This window comes from Lactuca sativa, chromosome 7 (assembly GCF_002870075.4).
Source record: "Lactuca sativa cultivar Salinas chromosome 7, Lsat_Salinas_v11, whole genome shotgun sequence".
NCBI lineage: Eukaryota > Viridiplantae > Streptophyta > Magnoliopsida > Asterales > Asteraceae > Lactuca > Lactuca sativa.
The window spans coordinates 185,878,745-185,901,338 of record NC_056629.2 but is presented as its reverse complement, the minus strand read 5'-3'; the positions used below and the strand labels follow the sequence as shown (position 1 = coordinate 185,901,338).

The 22,594-nt window shown below is 32.5% G+C and overlaps 3 protein-coding genes across 12 annotated transcripts; all 3 read right to left on the bottom strand.

The window, feature by feature from the left end:
* LOC111913613 (multiple organellar RNA editing factor 8, chloroplastic/mitochondrial) lies at window positions 1–1,900 on the bottom strand. Its single transcript, XM_023909342.3, has 4 exons — window positions 1,474–1,900; window positions 1,094–1,191; window positions 936–1,001; window positions 1–864 (listed from the first exon to the last, which is right to left on the bottom strand). Exons 1-4 carry the CDS (start codon window positions 1,833–1,835, stop codon window positions 251–253), a joined length of 1,140 nt encoding a protein of 379 aa, XP_023765110.1. The 5' UTR covers window positions 1,836–1,900; the 3' UTR covers window positions 1–250.
* A 5,532-nt stretch (window positions 1,901–7,432) lies between these two features.
* Window positions 7,433–11,660, bottom strand: LOC111913625 (cold-responsive protein kinase 1). Of its 8 annotated transcripts, none has more exons than XM_052765403.1 (9): window positions 11,332–11,660; window positions 11,060–11,254; window positions 10,858–10,977; window positions 10,734–10,769; window positions 10,515–10,630; window positions 10,208–10,418; window positions 9,897–10,134; window positions 9,657–9,807; window positions 7,433–8,046 (listed from the first exon to the last, which is right to left on the bottom strand). In XM_052765403.1, exons 3-9 carry the CDS (start codon window positions 10,913–10,915, stop codon window positions 7,660–7,662), a joined length of 1,197 nt encoding a protein of 398 aa, XP_052621363.1. In that variant the 5' UTR covers window positions 10,916–10,977; window positions 11,060–11,254; window positions 11,332–11,660; the 3' UTR covers window positions 7,433–7,659. The 8 variants fall into 8 exon arrangements, with proteins under 8 accessions (XP_052621363.1, XP_052621362.1, XP_052621364.1 ...); XM_052765402.1 differs by having other exon boundaries at window positions 11,060–11,280; window positions 11,448–11,660; XM_052765404.1 differs by having other exon boundaries at window positions 11,060–11,266; window positions 11,448–11,660.
* A 5,594-nt stretch (window positions 11,661–17,254) lies between these two features.
* Window positions 17,255–19,420, bottom strand: LOC111913648 (cold-responsive protein kinase 1). 3 transcript variants are annotated; one of them, XM_023909371.2, is made up of 7 exons: window positions 19,203–19,420; window positions 18,987–19,121; window positions 18,653–18,768; window positions 18,346–18,556; window positions 18,035–18,272; window positions 17,795–17,945; window positions 17,255–17,718 (listed from the first exon to the last, which is right to left on the bottom strand). In XM_023909371.2, the coding sequence occupies exons 2-7, from the start codon at window positions 19,051–19,053 to the stop codon at window positions 17,335–17,337; spliced, it is 1,167 nt and encodes a 388-aa protein (XP_023765139.1). In that variant the 5' UTR covers window positions 19,054–19,121; window positions 19,203–19,420; the 3' UTR covers window positions 17,255–17,334. The 3 variants fall into 3 exon arrangements, with proteins under 3 accessions (XP_023765139.1, XP_023765147.1, XP_042752205.1); XM_023909379.2 differs by having other exon boundaries at window positions 18,987–19,102; XM_042896271.1 differs by lacking the exon at window positions 19,203–19,420 and adding an exon at window positions 18,874–18,895 and having other exon boundaries at window positions 18,987–19,126.
* Window positions 19,421–22,594: the final 3,174 nt, after the last annotated feature.

Sequence of the window (22,594 nt, the reverse complement as noted above, 5' to 3'; positions counted from 1 at the left end):
TCCAGATAAAACTAATAGCTGCAATAACATAATTTAGATAAATCCACATATCCATAAATAAATAGGTTCATAACTAAATGCAGCATAAATAGACCCATCATGATTGTCACTAAGCTATACAATATACCATAAGCTCGATGATACCTCAAGTTTGTGACAAAAACCTTTTGAACCAAACTACCATTTCTCATTAACTAAACCACAACCAAAACACACTTTGTAACCGGAATGGAATCAGCCATTCCCATTATTAATAGTTGGCTGCAGGGGGCATAGGCATGTCTCTCCCAGGTACATCCTGATTCTGGTATGGATTCCCACCACCTACATTCTGTGGAGGAGGAGGAGGAGGAGGATAATTACTATTTTGCCCTTGATACCCTGGTCCTCCATTGTTCTGTGCATTCCATCCTCCCTGCTGCTGGTAATTAGGAGGCGGGGGCCTCATTCCTCCTCCCATGTTTGGCGGCCCTCCATTGTAAGGTGGTGGTGGTCCATTCCAGTTGTTGGACTGAGGACCTCCATACCCCATGTTACTGGGTGGTGGACCTCCTCCCATGTTATTGGGTGGTGGGCCACCTCCCATATTGGGTGGTGGTCCGCCCATGTTGTTGGGTGGTGGACCACCCAAGTAGTTAGGTGGTGGTGGTGGGCCGCCCATGGGTGGTGGTGGACCGCCCATAACTGGTGGTCCACGGTTGCTCTGCATGTTCTCTCTTCTTCTTTCGAAATTTCTTGACCGGTCAAAGTTGCGAGGCCTGTCATTCCTCCTGTTCCTCTCATTGGCACGAGCATTGTTTCTAATCCACTCCTCATGGTACTTTGGATCATAGGGAACAGCCTTTCCATCAATAAATGGTTCACCTAAAATGATAAAAAATCCAACATTATAACTCAAAATTCAAAGTGAAGAATGTAACTGTTAAGAGAATTACCTCCATAATCTTTGTTCTTAACATCCAAGTAAGAATCAGGAAGAACCCAACGAACTCCAGGTAACTCTGATATATATAATGAGAATTTGATCAGTCAGTATATACAATTTAGCAAATTATATGATTTGAGGATTCTAAGTTTTGAAAGATTTGATTACCTTTAATCTTGTAAGAAACTTCTTCCGACACAAGGGCTCCAAAAGCATAGTAGCATCTTGTTGAAACTGAGTAGATCTTCATTCTTGCTTCATCGTAACTAAAAAAACAAATAATGGAGTTTAATCGAAGCATATAACTCCAACCAGTTGTTTAAAAGAATACAGAAACATCCAAAAACAGATGTGACTATTGACTACTACACAATCTAAAGTTTCAACCTTGATCCTTGTCATAATGAAAAAGAAAACCATCGAGCAATTTGTATAAAGAAATTATAATCATGTTTTAAAACTAAACGGATTCCCTTCGAATGTTTTCAAGTTTACAATTAACAGATTCGGTTAATAAAAAATAGGGAAAAAACTATAATCATTCTTACCTGCCAACAACCTTGGCTAGGGTATTGATATACGAATCAATTATCTCATCTCTAGTCGGTTCGCCTTCGGGTTTCTCCACCACGACAAGCCAGTGCTCAAAATCGCAGCCATCGAGAAGAATTGTCTCCTTTGGGGGACGATTTGACCAATTAGGGTTCGAATCATTCAGAGAAGATGTGGTGAGTCGGGTAGAGAAAGCACGGGTATTGGTAGCCGCAAGTGAGGAGTGACGGATATTAGCGGCGGCGATAGTGACAATAGGGCGTAAACGTTGAAGATAAGCAGATGTTGTGAATGAACGAGGGATTAGGGTTTGATTGACGGAGGAGAGAAGGGTGCGAAGGAGAACGCGAGTCGCCATTTTTAGCGATTTTCGAGTGTCTTTGGGGTTCTGGGCGTTTAAAACCCTAGTTATCGATGAGGGTTTAGGTTCTCTTCATAGACGATGAGGTGCAATGTCGAAATTGCCCTTTGAGCGAGTCGGTAGAAATATCTTCAAGCGAATTGCGTGAATGGTCCATAAAATATTCTCTAACTTACATTTTCGCTACAACTTTTTAACAAGGTTACATAAAGGATAAAACATGTCAAAAATAAATAAATAAATTAGGTTTAGTTTCTTAAGTTTTCTTTAATCCAATTGAACTTGTTTGGATTCATTATGTCTTTACGACAGTTGGCGTAGGTAACATAGTTTAGGTTTTATTTAAATTTAGTCTCATAAGTTTTTTGTCTGTATATTACCATTAAATTTGTTTGGATTGTACGCATTACATTTTTATAAACTTGTTTGGATTATTCATATTACATTCTTATTATCTGACAGCTCCATTTGTCCTCTATTTGACAACTAAATTGTATTTTTATTAGCTTGTATGAGAGGATTTTCAGTTTGAGCTCGATCGTACAATCCTACTTAATCTTTCATCATCTTTAAACTCCCATAATTTTTTCGTTTGAAGTCAAAATGATATGTTTTTTTTATGTTTTTTTTCAACAACTAGTATAATATTTATACTTCGTTCTAGTTAAATGGTTATAATATGATTATCGATTCTCATTATTGGTCTAAACCGGCTCTGATTCCATTCCAAACTAGGACGGACTGATGCTCGCCCTAGTTTCAGCTAAGCATCATTGGTTTGGTCGGTCTTTACTGAGCAACTACCTAATATTATGTGGGCCAATCCAATATTCGTGTTTTTGCTAATAAATTATAAAACATTTTTGAAGAAAAAAAATATACGTGTTTTCATGTTTAATCATGATCCATGTAGTATATCTAAAATTACAAGTTATGTCTATTTTTAGGTTAATAGCTTATAAGGGTACCATAGTTTAACTTTATTTCAGGGTTACCCCTTATGTTCTTTTTCCCACATATTACCATTGAACTGACTAAACCTACACCAACTAGTTATAAAAATATAATGTGAACAGTCCAAGCAAGTTCAATGATGTTCACGAGGTATATATTTTAACTTTATAGTCTTGAAGGAGCATGTTTATTTCTTTTTTAATGGCTTTTTTTATCATTTCTATCAAGCTACTAAAGGAGGATAAGGTTGACAAGAAATGGTGAATTTAAAGGTGACACAATGATGATGAAGCTCCAATTTACTTGGTAGACTCCTTAAAAATGTGGTAGAAGTTTTTTTTAGATGTTCCCCCATCAAATATTTCAATACATGTTCTAAAACTTAATTTATTTATTTGAAAATGATTGGGAATAACTTGAACAAGTATGTTGATCATCAAATACTCAAACCTAGAATAAGTCATTATCTTCATTTTTTACAACTGTAATACGTGAAATATCTTTATGTTCCGGATTCATTATAGAATGATACTGCTAGATAATATATGATCCTAAAGTGTCACACTAACAACAACTTGATATAAATATATTATTTATAAGAATTTGATTATTTATATAACTCAAGTGTTTTGTCTTTCAATTGAAAAATTATATCCAATGATTTTATGAAAAGTTTGATTGAGTTATGACATGTTATTCTTTTATCTTTTATTCTATTAGTTTTCATTTAGAAATTAGTAGGGTTGATTAAATTGTCACAACTTTTAATGCTTTAACTTCTTAGACACAATGAAGAAAAAGAACATAAATTTGATCGATTTAATAAGTCACGTGATCAAGGAAGAATAGTAAAAGATATATCATAATTACTTTGGATATAAATGGATCAAAACTACATTGTTTGGAGGGTTCTATATATAAGTTTAGGTACATGACAATCATATATTCCATGAGCCAAATATATATATATATATATATATATATATATATATATATATATATATATATATATATGTGTGTGTATATTGTAATTAATTGGAAATTATTTATTTCATAGAAATATTAATTTTCAATGTTAAGTATCATAACACATCATGATATATCATAAGGTAAGATTTATTGTGTTATGTATATTCTTTTGGACTATAAATACTTTTGTCTTTTAGCTAATTAGATAAAGGTTTATAAGTTATAAAAGAATGATCTCTTTCTTTTTTATAAGCAAAATCATAAGTTGTATGGAGGGGGACAAGTTAAGGGCTTTTGATTATTATATTAAGGCATGCATGCTTGTAAGGTGTGTCCTGGCATAATGATAAAGCATGGGTCTTAAAGTGCTAAGGCCCATGGGATAAAGACTTAAAGTAAAGAGTATAATAAGCTAGTCATTCTCTTCTTTCTCTTCTTTCTTGATGGATGAAATTTGAATTCTTCCTTTCTCTCTCTCTCTCTCTCACACACACACACTCACTCTTTTCTCATTTCACTTAAAGGGTTAAGTCATTTGTAGAGAAAAGCTTTGATACTTGAACTCTCTTTTAGAAAGAAAAAAAAAGCTATATTTTTTGTTTTTAAAAGCTTAAGAGTTTTGTTATTACAAGAAGAAGACTAACATCTTATCAAGTTGAAGAATTATTGGTGATTCTAGCTAAGATGGAATTCTACTCTATATTCTTCATCAACTTTCAATCTTCCATGAGAATCAAAGTCTTCAAATGTATTCTTTTTTCCTATGGTTGTGTTTTAATATTTCTAAGCTTTGCAAAATAATCATTGGTGGTTAAAATGATTTTAGTTTATTCAAATTTATAAAATGTTTTTGTTTGTTAATTACATTGAATTTGTTACTATAATGAGATTATTTTATACTAAAAACCCAACAATTTGTATTAGAGTCATTTTTGCAACTTTGTTAGATTATTTGATAAGTTGATATTATCTTTATTTTTGGAAAACAATGATATTTTCTTTTTGTAAGAAAATCCAAATCGATATAATAAAAAAACTATTTTTTTTTCTCTTTAAAATATCAGTTCATATTTACATTATGAATCTAAAATATGTCATTTTTTTATCGAAAATAATTCACATGTAAATATTCATTATACTTATTTTTTTTTCAGCAATTGATGATTATTCACAAATTAATCGTTAACATATAATTTTTTTTTTTATAATTAATATTCAATGTGAATGATCGTTATGTATAATAATCGTATAATATCTACCGATTTTTTAGTATACATGACTGTGATTCACTTGTGAATGATGAATATTAATTATAAATATTTATGTAAATTATAGTGAATCTAAACCATGGTTCCAAAAGGCGTGTCATTGTGTGCCATAGCGTGAAACATGGTGTAGTCATCTCGAAAACGTCAAATACGAGTTTGTTAAGCATGCACGTCACTCAAATAACGTGTCATGGTACCCCTTATCGTGTTATGACGCGAGTTTTTTTTTTCATGGTGCAAGTTTTTGTTTGTTTTTTTATCGGACATGAAACAATTGAATTTTTGTTAACTTTTTTATATTAAGTGTTAATATAACACTTTTAAAAACTTGATATATTTAATATAATTCTATAATTATGTGATTGTAATGTATATAAAATTGTCGCCTTTTGAAAAACTTCATGGTTTGCCCATTCTCACCATGACTTGAAGTTTGACATTGTCATCACATCATGTTTCACACCATTTAGAACATTTGATTTGTTTTACTATTTCGATTTTTTGATCATACACAAATGAATTACTCAAGATAAAAAATAAAAAATAAAAAATAAAAAAATTTAAGTGTAATGGTCATTTGCATATGAAATAATGTGTACAAATTGGATACAATTCAAATTCACAATTCACGAACCATAGTGAACCTGGAGTTTGATTGATCTGAAATTTCTCTCTCTCTCTCTCTCTCTCTCTCTCTCTCTATATATATATATATATATATATATATATATATATATATATATATATATATATTCAAACTTATGATACATTGTTTTCTTTTAAGAAAACAAATGACTATTTACAAAAGAATAAGGGATAATGTTACTGTAGCACAATGAAGTTTTGAGTTTCGTTCGATTTAATCAATTATGCTATTTTTTATGCAATAGGTCATCTAATTTTTATTGTACATGTTAATTAAGTCATTATCGTTAGTTTTTAACCATTCATCCGTTAAGCAGTTATTATAATTATACAAGAACCCTTATGATTTAAATTTATTTCGTAGTTGATCCCTTACTAGTTATAGTTTAAATTACACAACCAAATCTGCCACATTTATAAAATTATGGGGACCATAGTGTAACATTGTCGTTGTCTTTCCCATTAAATCTGGTTGAAACATACTAGGCAAAAATTACGATTTCGAGTTTATCAGATTCAACCCATACCAAAAAAAATTCTTTAAATTGATTAAAGATTAACGGTTCATCAGGTTCAATTCGATACACATTGCATTATATTTTGTATATAATGGTTATGACTGGACTATCTCCATTACAGTAGAAGAAAGAATATGCAAAATCAAATCTATAGGGTAATAACTTTGACAGATTACAATACATAAGCTAGAAATTCTAAAGTTTAGAAAAAACTTGGAAAGAACACTAGTTACACACCAGTTTCAAACAAACGACTCCCTTTAATCATATGAACACACATAAACAAAAGAAATTTTGGCTTAGTGAAGATTAATAAAACATGGATCTTGATCGTCGTCTTTGGAGAGAACTCTACGGTAAACAGATCCGAATATCTGACTTAAATCATGAGAAAATAAATCACAGATTAAGAAACCATATCTTTCTCGAAGAGGGAGGTTTCCATCGTAGAATTGGAGTCGGAATTTCATATCGTAGACGAGATCAAGGAGTTGTGATGATTAATTCTAGGAAATCGTTGATCGTTGAGATGTTTGTTTCCATATAGATTTGAATTTCTGATTGTAAAAACGTTACGATGATCGATCTACAATCCTTCAGGTCTCAAGAAACTATATTTGTCGATAGGAGCAGATTTCATAGCTGGAGAGACGAAGTGATGGGGTCAGCGATAAACTGTGGGTTTCTTAAAAGTTATATTAGTTAAGCTAATTAGTAATTATTAGGAAATGTTACACTTTGGTCCCCATATTTTCATAAAATGTGGTCGTTTTGGTCATCTAATTTAAACCATAGATGGTAAGGGACTAAGTACGAAAGAATTAAAACCATAGGGGCTATTTGTGTAATTTAGAATAACAGGTTAACGGATGAATGGTTAAAAACTAACGATAGTGGCTTAATTGACATGTACAGTAAAAATTAGGTGACCTATTGCGCAAAAAAAAAAAAAAACATAACTGGTCAAATCAGACCAAACCCAAAACTTCATTGTGCTACAGTGATATTATCTCAAAGAATAACATATATTAAGAGAATATGAGGGAAACATTATCATTTTTAGGGTTATTTATATCATAAAAATATAGCTTGCATCTCATTTTCTCGGAGAAAACGACCCCATAATATAGTTAGAATATATTACAATAATATGTGATTACTTATGAAATACCTAAAATACCCTTGTTTAGAGAAGTCCAAACCAAAAGATTGTTTGATGACATGATACTACACATTCATATACACCATCAAACAAAGGAATTCAACTTTCCTTTCTTCAAAACTATCCAAATAATGTTATCACATACATTACTTATCTACAAAAAAAATAAAATAAAATAAATAACACATCAACAATCCTCCACCAATCTTAGCATGTCTTAATGGCAAAGTCATAATTACTAATAAATTTTGTTTCCAAAAAATTTACAACTATAAAAAGACAAAAAAAAATGGTGTATTGTGAAATCATCGATCATTAATTGTGGTAAAACTCATAGTGGCAAACGATGATGTTGAGTGTCCATACAATGAGGAATCCTTATCCTCCTGTTTTCCTGAGTTACTAGATGATGTGTTGTTACCTGATGTGTTGGTAGTTTTATTGGATTTAAAGTTTTTCAACTCTGAAATTAACCCTGGATCAGATAAATCTTTTTCATCAAGGTCCATTTCGTCATTTAACATCATCATCACACTAGACATTGATGGTCTGTTTTTTGGAAGACTTTGGGTGCAAAGTAACCCAATTTTTAAGTACCTACAAGCTTCATCTTTATCATAATCCTCATCATTATCTTCCATTGAAGTGTCAACCAACCTTTCTAGCTCCCCTTCCCTATATAGTTCCCATACCTGAAAAAAAATATATTAAAATAAATAAATAAATATAACTACATTGCTATAATGAGTGAAGAATTATAAATACATTGCTATCATGTGTAGTGAAATGTAAGTATTTGGTATTATGGGCAAAAACTTAAGTATATTTCGAGTTTCATGTTAAATATTGCCACTATCGGTTAAAAAATGTAAGTAAATTGCTATAAAGAATAAAGAATTATAAGTACGTTGCTATAAAGAATAAGGAGCTGTTTGTTTGTTTTTTTAAAAACCACTTCTGATCACTTCTGGCTGCGCCACACAAAACACGTGCAACATTTGGCCTTTCGCAGTTGTTTGTTTTTTAAAAGACTCTTGACTTAAAAACTGTTGCGCATGTGCTGCATCGCGCAACACTGGACCCTCCTCGTCAAAGCCACTTCCCACCTTTAAGTTATATTATTCAATATAAATTTGTTTTAAATTTTCAACATGTTTATTAATTTAATAATATTATGAAGTATATTATAAACAATGCAAATATATACTTTACATAATTTCAAAACCGTTTGGTAAATTTTATATAACATTTTTGTTGTGTTACATTGTCTATAACCAAATAAATTAAAAAGTTATTCACTAAAATTACCAAATCTATTGAAGGTACCAAAGAAATAACCATCGTTTTGGAAAATTTAACAAAATGAAGATGTTGTTTGCTAAATTAATAATTTTATTTATTGTTATTTAGCAATTATTATGTTTAGTTATTTTATACAAACGTCTTTACAAATCATATCATCATAATGATCTTTATATTCGATTTGCATATGATTAAAACTAAATAAATATTTGATTTAGATTTTTTTTTTAACTATTGTATGGTTAATTTCTTTTTATTTCAGCAGCCTGTAGACGTTAAAAAAACAAACAAACTTCTTATTGTAGTTTGTAGACGTTTGGTCCACCACTTCGCTGCAAAGGGTTGCAGATGTGGTCCGCAGACTACAGACATTTTAGCTTCGAAAAACAAATATCACCTAAATGTGTAAAGAAATGTAAGTATGTTGTTGTTATGGGTAAAAAATAAATACATTTCACGAATTTCATATTACATATTACTACTATCGGGAAATAATATAAGTGCATTGCTATTATAGATTAAAAAAAATGAAGTATATTGCATATAATTATGAAAAGAGTGAAGTGCATTTTTATTTCCTACAATGTACCTATTAGATGTATTTATGTTGTATATTCTAGCAACAAGTGCAATTTTTTTTCCACTTTTAGTAATTTTTAGTAGGTGATGGATCTCGAATTCCTGTTACTCACTCGGGTAACACTAACCTTGGTCACGATCCCTAAAAAACGTTCTCATAACCCCTTAACTAATTAAAAATCTCATTTATGTCGGAAAATTTACTCGTGATAATAAATGTACTATTGAATTTGATGAATTTGGTTTTCATAATGACACAATAAAAGAATCTTGTGGACCCAAATCAATATCAACAATTCTTTGTTCCCTTTGTGAATATTGTGTGTATGCTAAAGATAGGTGTGAAAGTTTCATGCTAATAGCAATTACTTAAATGAGAAATTTCATGTTGTAGTAGGAAAGTAAATAAAACATTGCATACCCTTTCAAGAAGATATTGTTCTTCAACTGGTAACCGTTTGTTTTGATTGGGTCTTCCGGTAACAATTTCCAAAAGCAAAATACCAAAACTGTAAATATCTGCTTTCCTTGTCAATTGGCCTCTTATTGCATATTCAGGAGCCAAATAGCCTCTACAATAAGTCATTACCAAAACATTAGTGGAAATGTTTAATAATATCTGGAAGTGATATTATGTTTTTAAGATGTAAATAAAGCTTACTGAGTTCCAGCAATACGTGTGCTAACATGAGTCAAATGAGATGGGAAAAGCTTTGCAAGACCAAAATCCGAAATCTTTGGTGTAAAATCTTCATCGAGTAAAATATTGCTTGCTTTAATATCTCTATGAATGACATGAGGTTGCACTTCTTCATGAAGATAAGTAAGCCCTTTTGCAACACCTATACAAATCTTCCTTCGAATTTCCCATGTGAATTTAATGCTACAATGATTCCCCCCTATAACAAAAAACCAAAATCATTTAAAAAAAAAATACAAAGGATGAAAAAAGATGTGTCGAATTTCAATTACCAAGTAGGGTTTGATCTAGACTACTGTTTTTGAGATACCCATAAACCAAGATTCTATGATCTTTCTCCACACAATAACCATGTAACTTTACCAAATTTTCATGTTGTATATCTGAAATAATAGTTATTTCAGTCAAGAATTCTCGCAAACCCTGTCTTGATTCAGCAGAAAGAACCTTTATAGCAACTATTTTTCCATCTTTTAGTAATCCCTAGAGATTAACAAATTTATATTTAAGGTATTAGTAAGTAGTTTAATGATAATCTAAACACATGAAGGAAAATGATTAGAAAATTTTGAAATTTACCTTGTAAACAGAACCAAAACCCCCTTGCCCTATCTTATTTTCAGGTTTAAAATCTCCAGTAGCGATTTGCAAATCTTTGTATTTATACAATCTCATATTTTCAACATCCAAAAGTTCTGCATTCAAATAAGTATATGTGATGTAAAGTGTAAAGTCACAACAATTCTTATGAAACCAAAACCAAGGTTTTTGCCAATGATCTTTTAGAGGTGGTCTTACCTACACTAAGATCAATGTTGCTTCCCCCATTGTTTGCTGAGAATTTTCAAGAAAATGATTAGCATTGAACAAGAATATGTAAGTGGAAAAAAGGAGTTATGAAACTCTCAAGTTAAGATTTTACCATGAACACCATTTTTGGGGGGAGCTGCCTTCCAAAAACAACAACTGAATTTATCCATAACAAGGAGTTCTCTATGCTGACTAGTAGATTCTATCAATTGCCTGAGACGCCAAAATGAATCTGTATACACAAAACAATTCTAATGTATCACTGAAGATGAAAATATAAATCATAAGCAGAAGATTTATCACAGATCATCAACCTTAAGTACTAATTTATCTCATCATGCCACGAAAATTCAAATTCAGGGCAACAACAACATAAACGGAATGAAATTCATCTCAAAATTAGGGCAATTACATCAAGTTCAGGATCCTGGATGGATTTAAAACCAAAAGGGCGATATATCACTTCTCGACAAGCTCCGTACAGTTCAAAACCGGATTGCGCTCAAAGTCTGCAAAATTCTCTAGACAATAAGCTCTGTAAATGAATCACAAGATATAGTTCATCCGTTGTAGGGTAGATACATACACATGAGAGAAGTAGAAGTATGAAATCGATGGAGCTAAATTTGTTATGAATTTGAATACAGAAAAAGGAAAGGAATATAAAATCGATTAAAGAAGCATATGAACAACAGAACTGACCAAAGGAATGTTATCAAGTTCATCGGCGTGTGAAGAAGAGAAATGTCAATAAAGGAGATGGAAGAATGATAGAAGACTTTGAACACGAAAGCTTGCTTTGACTTTTTGCGAACAGGTAGACCAGTAGCTCGCAGGGTGTGCGTTGAAGAACAGGTCCCACGCTCCTCAGGATTACAGTAGACGACTAGTACGACCACAATAATGTTTCGATCATGATTTCTCCTTTCCTTTTTATTTTATTTGGGTTTTAGGCTATTTATTTATTATTGTTTTTTTTCTAATCCTCAACATTCGATCATATATAAAATAAAATGAAATTCAAACGATTCCCATTATGATTTCTCCTTTCCTTTTTATTTTATTTGGGTTTTTGGGTTGTTATTATTATTATTTTTTTCTAATTCTCAACATTCGATCCTATGATCAAATGAAATCAAACGATTCCCATCATGATTTCTCCTTTCAATTTTATTTCATTTGGGCTATTGGGTTATTATTTATTATTTTTTTTTTCTAATTCTCACGTGTCAACTAGGAATATTTTATGAGCGGCCATATAAATCCTTGTCATGAATTTCACCGTATCACCAAATGGGGAATATATTGTAAACTCTATGAGGCGATTAATTTACTCTAAATTAATCTATTAGGCTAAAGGGAGTGGTCGCCACTCCCTCGCTAAGCTTATGTGGCATCCTCACTACTACATCCGAAGAGTTCGCTAAACCCATTTGTTAAATCATGTGCGTCATACCCTTGACGAGAAGAAAGAGTACATGATGAGGAAAAAAAATGGTCTCATCTCACCTTTTCATTATTCCAGCTTTAGATGCATGTACTTCCAGCTTAGCAACTTGTATTTTATTTTAAAGTTTATGTTATTTAAATATTTAAATAAACATTTATTTAATTAAAGAAAAAAAGGAATTACCTTTTAAACACATCACCACTCCATATCATCATGTTATGCTTAGTGTCCAAAAAAATATGACTTGGCAATCTTTTAGCACATGCTATCAAAAAAAAATTATTTTTGACAAAAGTAAACACCAAGTCCGGAATTAACATTCCGGTTAGAGAAAAAAATATTTGACAAAATTGCAAAGATGGTCCCTGTGCTTGTCAAAATTATGTAGTTTTTGTCTAAAAAGATTTGGTGATGCATCAGTGGTCCAATTTTGAATACCTTGTGTGGCTTTAGTCCTTATAGTTGGTATTTTTTGTATTTTTGGTCCACACCAACCTAAAATGACTAATATGCCCTTTAAATAATTATTTTTCAATTTATTTATTTATTTTCTTTATTCTTGTAATTTAAAAAAACACAAACAAAATAAATCTCTCTTTCTCTCTCTATCTCTCTCTTGGACGTTATCTCCCCAATTGGAACCACTGCCACCAAAAACAAAGTCAACCCCACACCGCCACCACCAAATCTTCAGCTGGAACCCTGGCTTCCCCGCTGTCGAGTTCGTTGGAGCAACCTTTTTCGATTGAGATTTTTCTAGTGCATACATTTTCATCTCCTACGCCTTCAAGACGGTTGCCATCCCAAACCTCCATCTTCACCCATTTCCTTCTTCGCCTACATTGACCTCTACCCAATCGATAGGGTTGTTGATGGTTGAGTCGTTTCACCACAACGGTGCTTTCTGATGAACTTAAATCTGAAAATTAAAGTCCACATCGAAATGAAACATCCCAAAAATTTCAATAAATTTAAACCTTTAAAAAATAACCCCTTTATTAATAAAAGTGTCTAGAAACTATTATCCAAAACATTATTTAAAATTGGAATCGTTTACAACATAGTTTTCAAAACATTTTCATTGTCAGAGTTTTCCAGAAATCATAAGTTCTAAAAACACGAGGATATATACAATCACGCCTTCTCCTTGTCACAGACCACTGAAGTACCTGAAACCATAAACCAAAACCGTAAGCACGAAGCTTAGGGAGTTTCCCCAAAGTACCAACATACCATCAAATAGCACACATAATATAACAACATGTATTGGGTTCACAGCTAAAAGACTGGATTACCCTTGAGCCCACAATATGAGTCTGGCTTGCCTATCGGGCCCACAACTCGTATCTAGCTTGCTCTTGAGCCTACAACATAAGTTTGGCTTGCCCTTGGGCCCACAGATTATGTCTGGCTTGCTCCCTAGCCCAATCAGTCATTAGACTGGCATCCAATGTTCAACCCGCAGTACGAGTCTGGCATACCAACCAACCCTCAGCTCGTATCTGGAATGCTACTGAGCCCTCAGTATGAGTCTGGCATGCTCTACCCGACCCGACCCTTAGCTCATATCTAGATTTCTCCAATACCCTCAAGCCCTCAGTACGAGTCTGGCATACCACCGGGTCCTCAGCTCGTATTTGGTACTCAGCATATCAACAATATCAAGTTATCAAACCAATGGGCCGACCTTGGTGCATTCGACCCGAAAGTATAGCGAGGAAAACTCACCTCTTGATTTGCTCTATAGCTGATAAGGTCCCGACTCCAAATCTCATCTCCAATCAATACCTATCCATCCAAGTGACCAATAACCATCAAAATCCCAAAATACCCTGAATGCCCCTCAAGGTCAAAATTGGTCAAAGTCAAAAGTCAAAGTCAATATTCCATGTTGACTCCAAAATGTTGTGTTGCCTTGCAAACACATCGTGTTCCTTCCGCATCCAAACAGTCGGGAAAACCCCATCCAACATGCGTGTTGACTTGCAAGCACACCGTGTCTGCCAAAGTTCCAGCAGCTTAATCCATTAACCTATTTCCTTTGATTCACAAAGCTCCAAAGCTCAAATCTAAACCAAAATAATATGAAGGAGGATAAAGTTTCCAACTTTATTCTCTAGGACTACTCCAAAGGGACCAAAACCCATCTATGAGGCTAGAAGGTGCAATGACTTAACCAATAAGCACTCAATCCTTAAAGTTGATGCCCAATACTTTCCAGAAGAGGTTCTAGCACTAAAACCATCCAGAGGTCGGTGCGTTATAGACATGCATGTCCGATGCATGTCTTGAACCCATATCAGGTCAATAATGAGAATTATTAACTAATCTCAATGCATGACATCAAAACTCAATTATAAGCCATATCCAATACTCTACAAGGTCACCTTGACCTGGGGATTCCAAAATGTTGCAAACTTTATGAGATCTAACCCTTCCAACTCTCAAGAATAAGAAGCTAAGGGACAAAACCCAAGATCTAGCAACATGGAATGATAAAAATCGGATATTGGAAGCTTACAAAGGTCCAGAAGGGTGCCAAGTTGAAAGATGAGGGACTTGCTTGCTGGATCTTGCCTTCCTTCTTCCAATATCTTCCTTCCTTGGCTCCAAAACACTACACTAGCTCACAAATGAGAGGGAATGATGATTAGAATTTCCTTCAAGGCTTGAGGGTTGAGGGTGAACAAACCCTAGCCATCTCATTCCTTTAAATAGAGAGCAAACCCGAAAGATTAGGGTTTCATTTCCAACGACCAGCACATTGTGTTCCAGGAGGCAACACACCGTGTTGCTCTTAATGAGACCCGTGTATTTTCTTATCTCGACACGTCGTGTTGGTGCCTCCAACACGCCGTGTCCAATCCCCAAAAGTTGATTTATATCCAAAGTTGCTCCTCAAATTCTGGGTGTTACACGAAATTTCCACTAAAATCAAATCTTAAAATCGTTTTCGATTTGGTTTCTGGATCCAAAATCAAAAGTCGGTAGCGGAGTAAAGAAAGAGAGGAAAGAGAACGAGGGGGTTCATAGATTTTATAGGAAGTAGCTTGTAGTGGTGGAGGATACGGTGGTGACGGATGACTTTACTGAAATCATTGGAGTTGTAGGAAAAGAAAGGGATAATGTTCTTTTGGCTTGCCTGTTACATAAATTAAGGAAGAAAATGATGAAGATTAAGTCTTGAATCGGTTGCTTATCGGTAGAGATAGAGTTGGGTATTTGATTTGATTTCATCAATGATTTATGAGGTTAATTTCTGGGTTTGTTTTGGGCATGATGTTTGGTTTTAATTTGTAGGTTTGAGCACCCCTTGCATTACTAGGTTTAGATATGGGAGGGGAGCGGGTGGTGTTGGTTTCCGGCTTGTTGTCGGTGTTTTCCGGTGTGGGTGTTCTTGAGTTGGTGAGCATGTGTTCTTGAGACCGTGTGTTAGTGTTTGTTTTGAAAAAGATAGAAAGAAGTAAAGTTAAGTGGTGTCATGCGGAGAGAGATAAGTGGGTGGTGGTCGTGAACCGGGTAACTCCGGTGAGAATGGAAGCCGCCGACGGTGGTTACAGACACCGGTGATGGAGAGAGGTGGTGATGATTGGGATTCTCTCATCCTCAATACTATGAGAGGGATGAGATGGTGGGTTAAGTTTTTATTTTTATTTTATTTAATTAAATGAAAGAAAATTTAATTTATTTAAAGCATTTTAGCACTTAAAGAAAATAGAAAATATAAATTATAAGGGCATAAAAGTAATTTCAAGTGTATAGGGACCAAAATCACTAAAAGGATCCAAGATTGGACCACTCATGCACCAACAAACGTTTTTGGACCAAACCATATAATTTTGACAAACATATGGACCATTTTTGCAATTTTGTCAAAATATTTTTTTTGAGAATTGAAAAAATAGTCTTTGTAGTAGTTTTTGTCCAAAAAAGTTTAGTGATGCATAAATGGTCCAATTTCAGATCTTTTCAGTGAATTTAGTCCTTTTGCACTTAAATTGACTTTTTTGCCCTTATGATTTCTTTTTTCCTATTTTAATGTTTTTAATCAATTAAAAATAAAAAAGGCTCTCTCTCTCTCTCAGTTGTTTAAAAGTGGGAAAAATACTTCAATCGAATTCCAGTATCTTCACCATGCACCAAAATAGAAACAAAGTTGATTATCGGCCAAACTAGAGCATACTCCTTGTCATTGTTTGATGAAACTTAACCATCGGCCACTCACACCACCGTTCCTTATCTTTCTGCCAGATTCCACCTCTGTACATAATATTTGCACCACCATGTACAACTCCCTCTCTCAGTGACTAAGGATTTGGTCAACTTTTAGCATAAATTGAAGTAGTTTGTGACCGTAATGCTTTCACATCTATACAAAGATTTGTTTGGAAATGGTGGAATAGAGCTTCAAAACATGGAAATCTGGATAGAAATGGCGGAGTGTCTAAATGTGAATATAGACGATTTTCACAATGTGAATCTAACAATCTAACACTTAAAAATACTATAAGCAAGACACAGTTTAACATTCACATATTAAGTGAATATGAGGCCAAAAAAATCAACAATCCTCCACCACTCTTGGCATGATGTCTAAATGGCAAACTTGTAATTACTATTCATTTTTTTTCATTTTCTTTATAAAGAATTAGTTTATAACCCGTGAGAACCACGGTTATAAAATTAATTAAACTTTTATATTAAAAAATCAAAATTAATAATCAATTATTTCAAATAAATTATTACTTAAGAGATATTTTTTTAATTATATAGAATTATAATTGTTGATTTAAACAAATATGTAAAGTTATATCACCTTATAGTCTGTATTGATTTTATTTTATTTTTTTAATTTAATGTTATTAATTTAATATAATTAGAATGAAAAATTTTAAAATTTGAAATTTAAAATGGAGAATCAATTATTAATTAATTTAATGTAATTAGAGTGGAAAATTTAAATTTGAAATTTGAAATTGATAATTAATAATTTGACAAGTGGCATGATATGTTACATATAGTTATTAATGAGAAATTCTAATAGTATAATACTTGTCAATAGAAGAATAAACATATTCATTTATTAGAATAGGAAGATTTATTACCATACAAAAGACATAATAATGGTGTATCGTACAATCATCGACCAATAATTGTGGTAAAATTCATAGTAGCGTACGATGATGTTGTGTCTCCATACAATGAGGAATCCTTATCCTCTTGTTTTCCCGAGTGGCTAGATGATGTAGCAGTACCTGATGTGTTATTTTTATTGGATTTAAACTTTGTTAACTCTGAAATTAACCCCGGATCAGATAAATCTTTTTCATCAAGGTCCTTTTCATCATTTAACATCATCATCACATTAGACATTGATGGTCTGTTTTTTTGAAGTCTTTGGGTGCAAAGTAAGCCGATTTTTAAGTACCTACAAGCTTCATCTTTATCAAAATCATCATCATTGTCTCCCATTAAAGTGTCAACCAACCTTTTTAGCTCCCCTTCCCTATATAGTTCCCATACCTGAAAAAAAATATTAAATTAAAATAAATAAATAAATATAACTACATCGCTACAATTTAAATAAAAAATTCCATACCCTTTCAAGAAGATATTGTTCTTCAACTGGTAACTGTTTGTTTTGATTGGATTTTCCACTAACAATTTCCAAAAGCAAAACACCAAAACTGTAAATATCTGCTTTCCTTGTCAATTGGCCTCTTATTGCATATTCAGGAGCCAAATAGCCTCTAAAATAAGCCATTGCCATTAATAGAAAAATATTAATAATAATAGTGGAAATGATATTATATTATATTTTTTAATATGTAACGCTTACAGAGTTCCAGCAATACGTGTGCTAATATGAGTTAAATGAGATGGAAAAAGCTTTGCAAGACCAAAATCCGAAATCTTTGGTGTAAAATCTTCATCGAGTAAAATATTGCTTGCTTTAATGTCTCTATGAATAACATGAGGTTGCACTTCTTCATGAAGATAAGTAAGCCCTTTTGCAACACCTATACAAATCTTCCTTCGAATTTCCCATGTGAATTTAATGCTACAATGATTCCCCCCTATAACAAAAAACCAAAATCATTTAAAAAAAAAATACAAAGGATGAAAAAAGATGTGTCGAATTTCAATTACCAAGTAGGGTTTGATCTAGACTACTGTTTTTGAGATACCCATAAACCAAGATTCTATGATCTTTCTCCACACAATAACCATGTAACTTTACCAAATTTTCATGTTGTATATCTGAAATAATAGTTATTTCAGTCAAGAATTCTCGCAAACCCTGTCTTGATTCAGCAGAAAGAACCTTTATAGCAACTATTTTTCCATCTTTTAGTAATCCCTAGAGATTAACAAATTTATATTTAAGGTATTAGTAAGTAGTTTAATGATAATCTAAACACATGAAGATAAATGATCAGAAAATTTTGAAATTTACCTTGTAAACAGAACCAAAACCCCCTTGCCCTATCTTATTTTCGGGTTTAAAATCTCCTGTAGCGATTTGCAAATCTTTGTATGTATACAATCTCATATTCTCAACATCCAAAAGTTCTGCATTCAAATAATTAGATATCGTGTAAGTTAAGACTTAAGACACACGAATTGTTATTAAACCAAAACCAATGTTTTTGTCAATGATCTTAGATGTAGTCTTACCTGTTGCTTCCCCCATTGTTTGCTGAAAATATTCGAGAAAATTACTAGCATTGAATAGGCATATATATATGTAAGTGGAATTGTGGAAAAAGAGTTAGATTTTAACCATGTACCTCTATGAACAAGAACACCGTTTGTTGGGGAAGCTACCTTCCCAAAACAACAACTGAATTTAGTCATAACAATGAGTTCTGTATGTTGACTAGTAGATTATGTCAATTGCCCTGTGCTGTGATGCCAAAATGAATCTGTAAGAGTAAATCGATGTAATGTGTCATTGAAGATGAAAATAGAAATCATAATCAGAAGATTCATGGCAGATTGTCAACCTTAATCACTAATTTATCACATCATGATTCGAAAATTCAAAATTAGGGCAACAACAACATGAACGAAACGAAATTCTATCTCAAAATTAGGCCAGTTACATCAAGATCAGGATCCTGGAAGAATTTGAAACCAAAAAGTCAAGAGAAATGTCAATAATGGAGATAGAAGAATGATAGGAAAGCTTCCTTTTGACTTTTTGTGGATAGGTAGACGAGTAGCTAGCAGAGGTGTGCAGTGAAGAACAGGTCCCATGGTCCCATGACGTCATCGTGACGGTAGACGACTAGTTCGCACACGATAATGGTCATTTTTTTTATTTGGGATTTTGGGATTTATTTATTTATTATTATTATTATTTATAGTTCTCAACATTCGATCCTTAATGAAACGAAATTCAAATATAAACGATTTTCATCATGTGTGAACTAGGAATATCTTTTGAAAACATACAAGCATTAAAGAAAATTTGACCAAAATTAGCCACAATTTTTAGACATTTTTAAAGTGGTAAGCAAAAATAAACTTTTTTTTTTCTTTCTAAACTATAACCACACACTTTTGTTGGCATTAACAACCAACTTATCAATGTTATTCCAGATTTGTCCCAAATAACTTATATACCAACCAACTTATCAATATTGATCAAAAAGTTTTGAAATGTAGACCGAACCGACCATCTTATCGGTTTGATGGTTCAATTGGTCAAACCGATTGGGACCGGTCTATAAAAATGAAAAAACCGAATGATGTCATAATTATATTATTATTAATTTTAATTATATAAAAATTACAAAAAATACAATAAATAAATAAATAGTTTTACAACTCCTAGTTTTTACCGGTTCAACCAGACCGGTTTTTACCCGTTCACATAACAAGTGTTTTTTTGGCCTATAAGAACGGGTTTCGTGACCGGTTTCCGATTGAACTGGCCGGTCCAATTTGGTTTTCAAAACATGGTCAAAAAGTGTCTCAAATAACAATATATATCAAACACTATACACCATGTTCTTATTAGTGAGTATTACAATGAAATGAACATTTTCATTGACAAACACTTTCTGATGACAGACAATTTGTAATGACATCTAAGAAACAAACATTTATATTAATCTTGATTAGATTTAGTATTGCAATACCTACATAAGGCAAACCCTAACATTTGAAGTAAGAAAATAAATGTTTAACCAAAAATCAATTGATAATTCTAATCCACACAACTAAAAACACAACCGATAATCCTAAAACTTACAACAAATAAGCATTTATGGTTAAGAACAAAACTCAACTACAAACTAAGCATACATTCAAGTTCCTATTTTAGGTTTCAAGCTCCTTCTTACCAACCCTGTGAAAATTATCACAGAATAATGACAAACATTTTCATCATCAACCTACCAAATAAACCCGCACTATGGTCCGTATGAAATTCAGAAATAGTGGATTACGGTTAGCAATTGAAAAACTAAAACAATATAGAAGATAAGAAGAGGGAAAATGAAAACTAGGGTACCTTTTTTTGACAATCGTAAAATCATCTTCCAGGGTTGTTGTTGGTCCTCTAGGTTCTTATAATCACTTCACTTTCACTACAACAAACCGTCATTTGATTGATTTAATTGGATAATGTTAATACAAAGGGTGTAAATGGAGATAATGGACACGAACTTGAAGAATAAAGGAATGAAGAAGGGTCATATGTTTTTCAAACGACATGTATAGAAGGTGGAGACAGTAGACAAGAACTTCCACAATCATAATATGTTATTTGCTTTATTTTATATACTTTATATAGAGGTTTGAATATAGTGATAAATGATTTATGAGGTGTATCTCTATTGAAATGACAACTCATAATAAATGTATGGAATTTCAAACACTTTGACTAGAATTTCTTACACATTTAACTACGAATTCCAGACACTTTAAATACAAATCCAGATATTGTGACTGTGAATTAACACCTTTTTACTGTAAATTCTAAAATTTTGAGTGATTCCTAACACTTTGAATATAATTCCAGACACTTTAACTACGAATTTTGACACTTTGACTATGAATGACTGAATTCTAACATGTTGATTGTGAATTTTAACATTTTGACTGCAATAAAAAAACATTATGATTGAACATATTAGCATTTAGAAAGCTATGATGACTATAAATTTGTTTGTTGTAATCTATTTTAACACATTCCTCTTTCAACTTGCTCAAATTATATAAACATATTTGAAAATGAGTTCATGAGGTTGTGTGCATGAAGAAAGCTTTTCTAACCTTCATGTTTACCTTCATGCACAAAGAAAGCTTTTCTAACCTTCCTATTTACCTTCATAATTTTCATATAGCAAACCTGAAAACCTTCACAAACATCAAGAAAGATAGGTGAGACTGTTTTGAGTTCTATATTATAGCTCTAAACTGTATGGTAAGAATGTAAGATTCTTTTGTAATATATCAATTGTTTATATCTAATTATAATTTAATTAATATTGATACCACTGATCTTGCAAAAAGCTATAGATTCATATATTTACGTTTGTCATCCTACCGATGATGTAACACTTGAAATTGGTAAGTTTCATATTTAATCTCTATTCTAAAAAGTTTGCAAAATTAGTCTTTAAGCTACTACGCAGGGCGTACTAGGTGGTACGCTTAGCGTACTAACCTGATTATGATCACGATGCTCATCCACGTACGTTGGGCGTACGTGGAGTATGTATGGTGTACATGAGAAATTATGAAACCCTAATTTTTAGGGCTTGCACCCTATATAAACCTTATAATAGCCTAATTTGGTCATGTTTACCCAGCCTCCATATCTTGAAAACCTTAGCCTTTGTTTAGGTGTCCTTGAGCTCTGAAAACTTTTGATCAAAATCCTTAAAATGAAAACTTTTATTGGTATTTTCGGGACGTTACACCAAAATCCTCAAAATTGTATTTAATAAATTAAACTTGGAAAAAGAATTACCTGAAAAATGGGTGTTACATGATAGCCATTAGTAACGCCATAATTACATAAACATTGTTATTAGCAATGTTGTAAAAATCCCAACTAGGTCCCGATTAATATCCAATTAATCCCTAGGCGCTACTCGACCGATTAGAAGGCGCTTAACAATTAATCATTACCTACAAAATGAGTGAAGCAGTAGAAAACGATGAACTTTTAACACTTTGAAGAAATTTTATCTCAATAGAAACCATCTGAGGAATGATTAGTGTTGTATTAATCATATTAATCCATTTTATTATAATATTAGTGATATTTACAAACTTTGTTATGATATTAGTCATATTTAATTTTTGAAAATTCAACGAATTAGAAATTGATGGTCCCCGGTTAATCTCCGCCTAGCCGATTAATTCAAGCGTTTTTTACAAC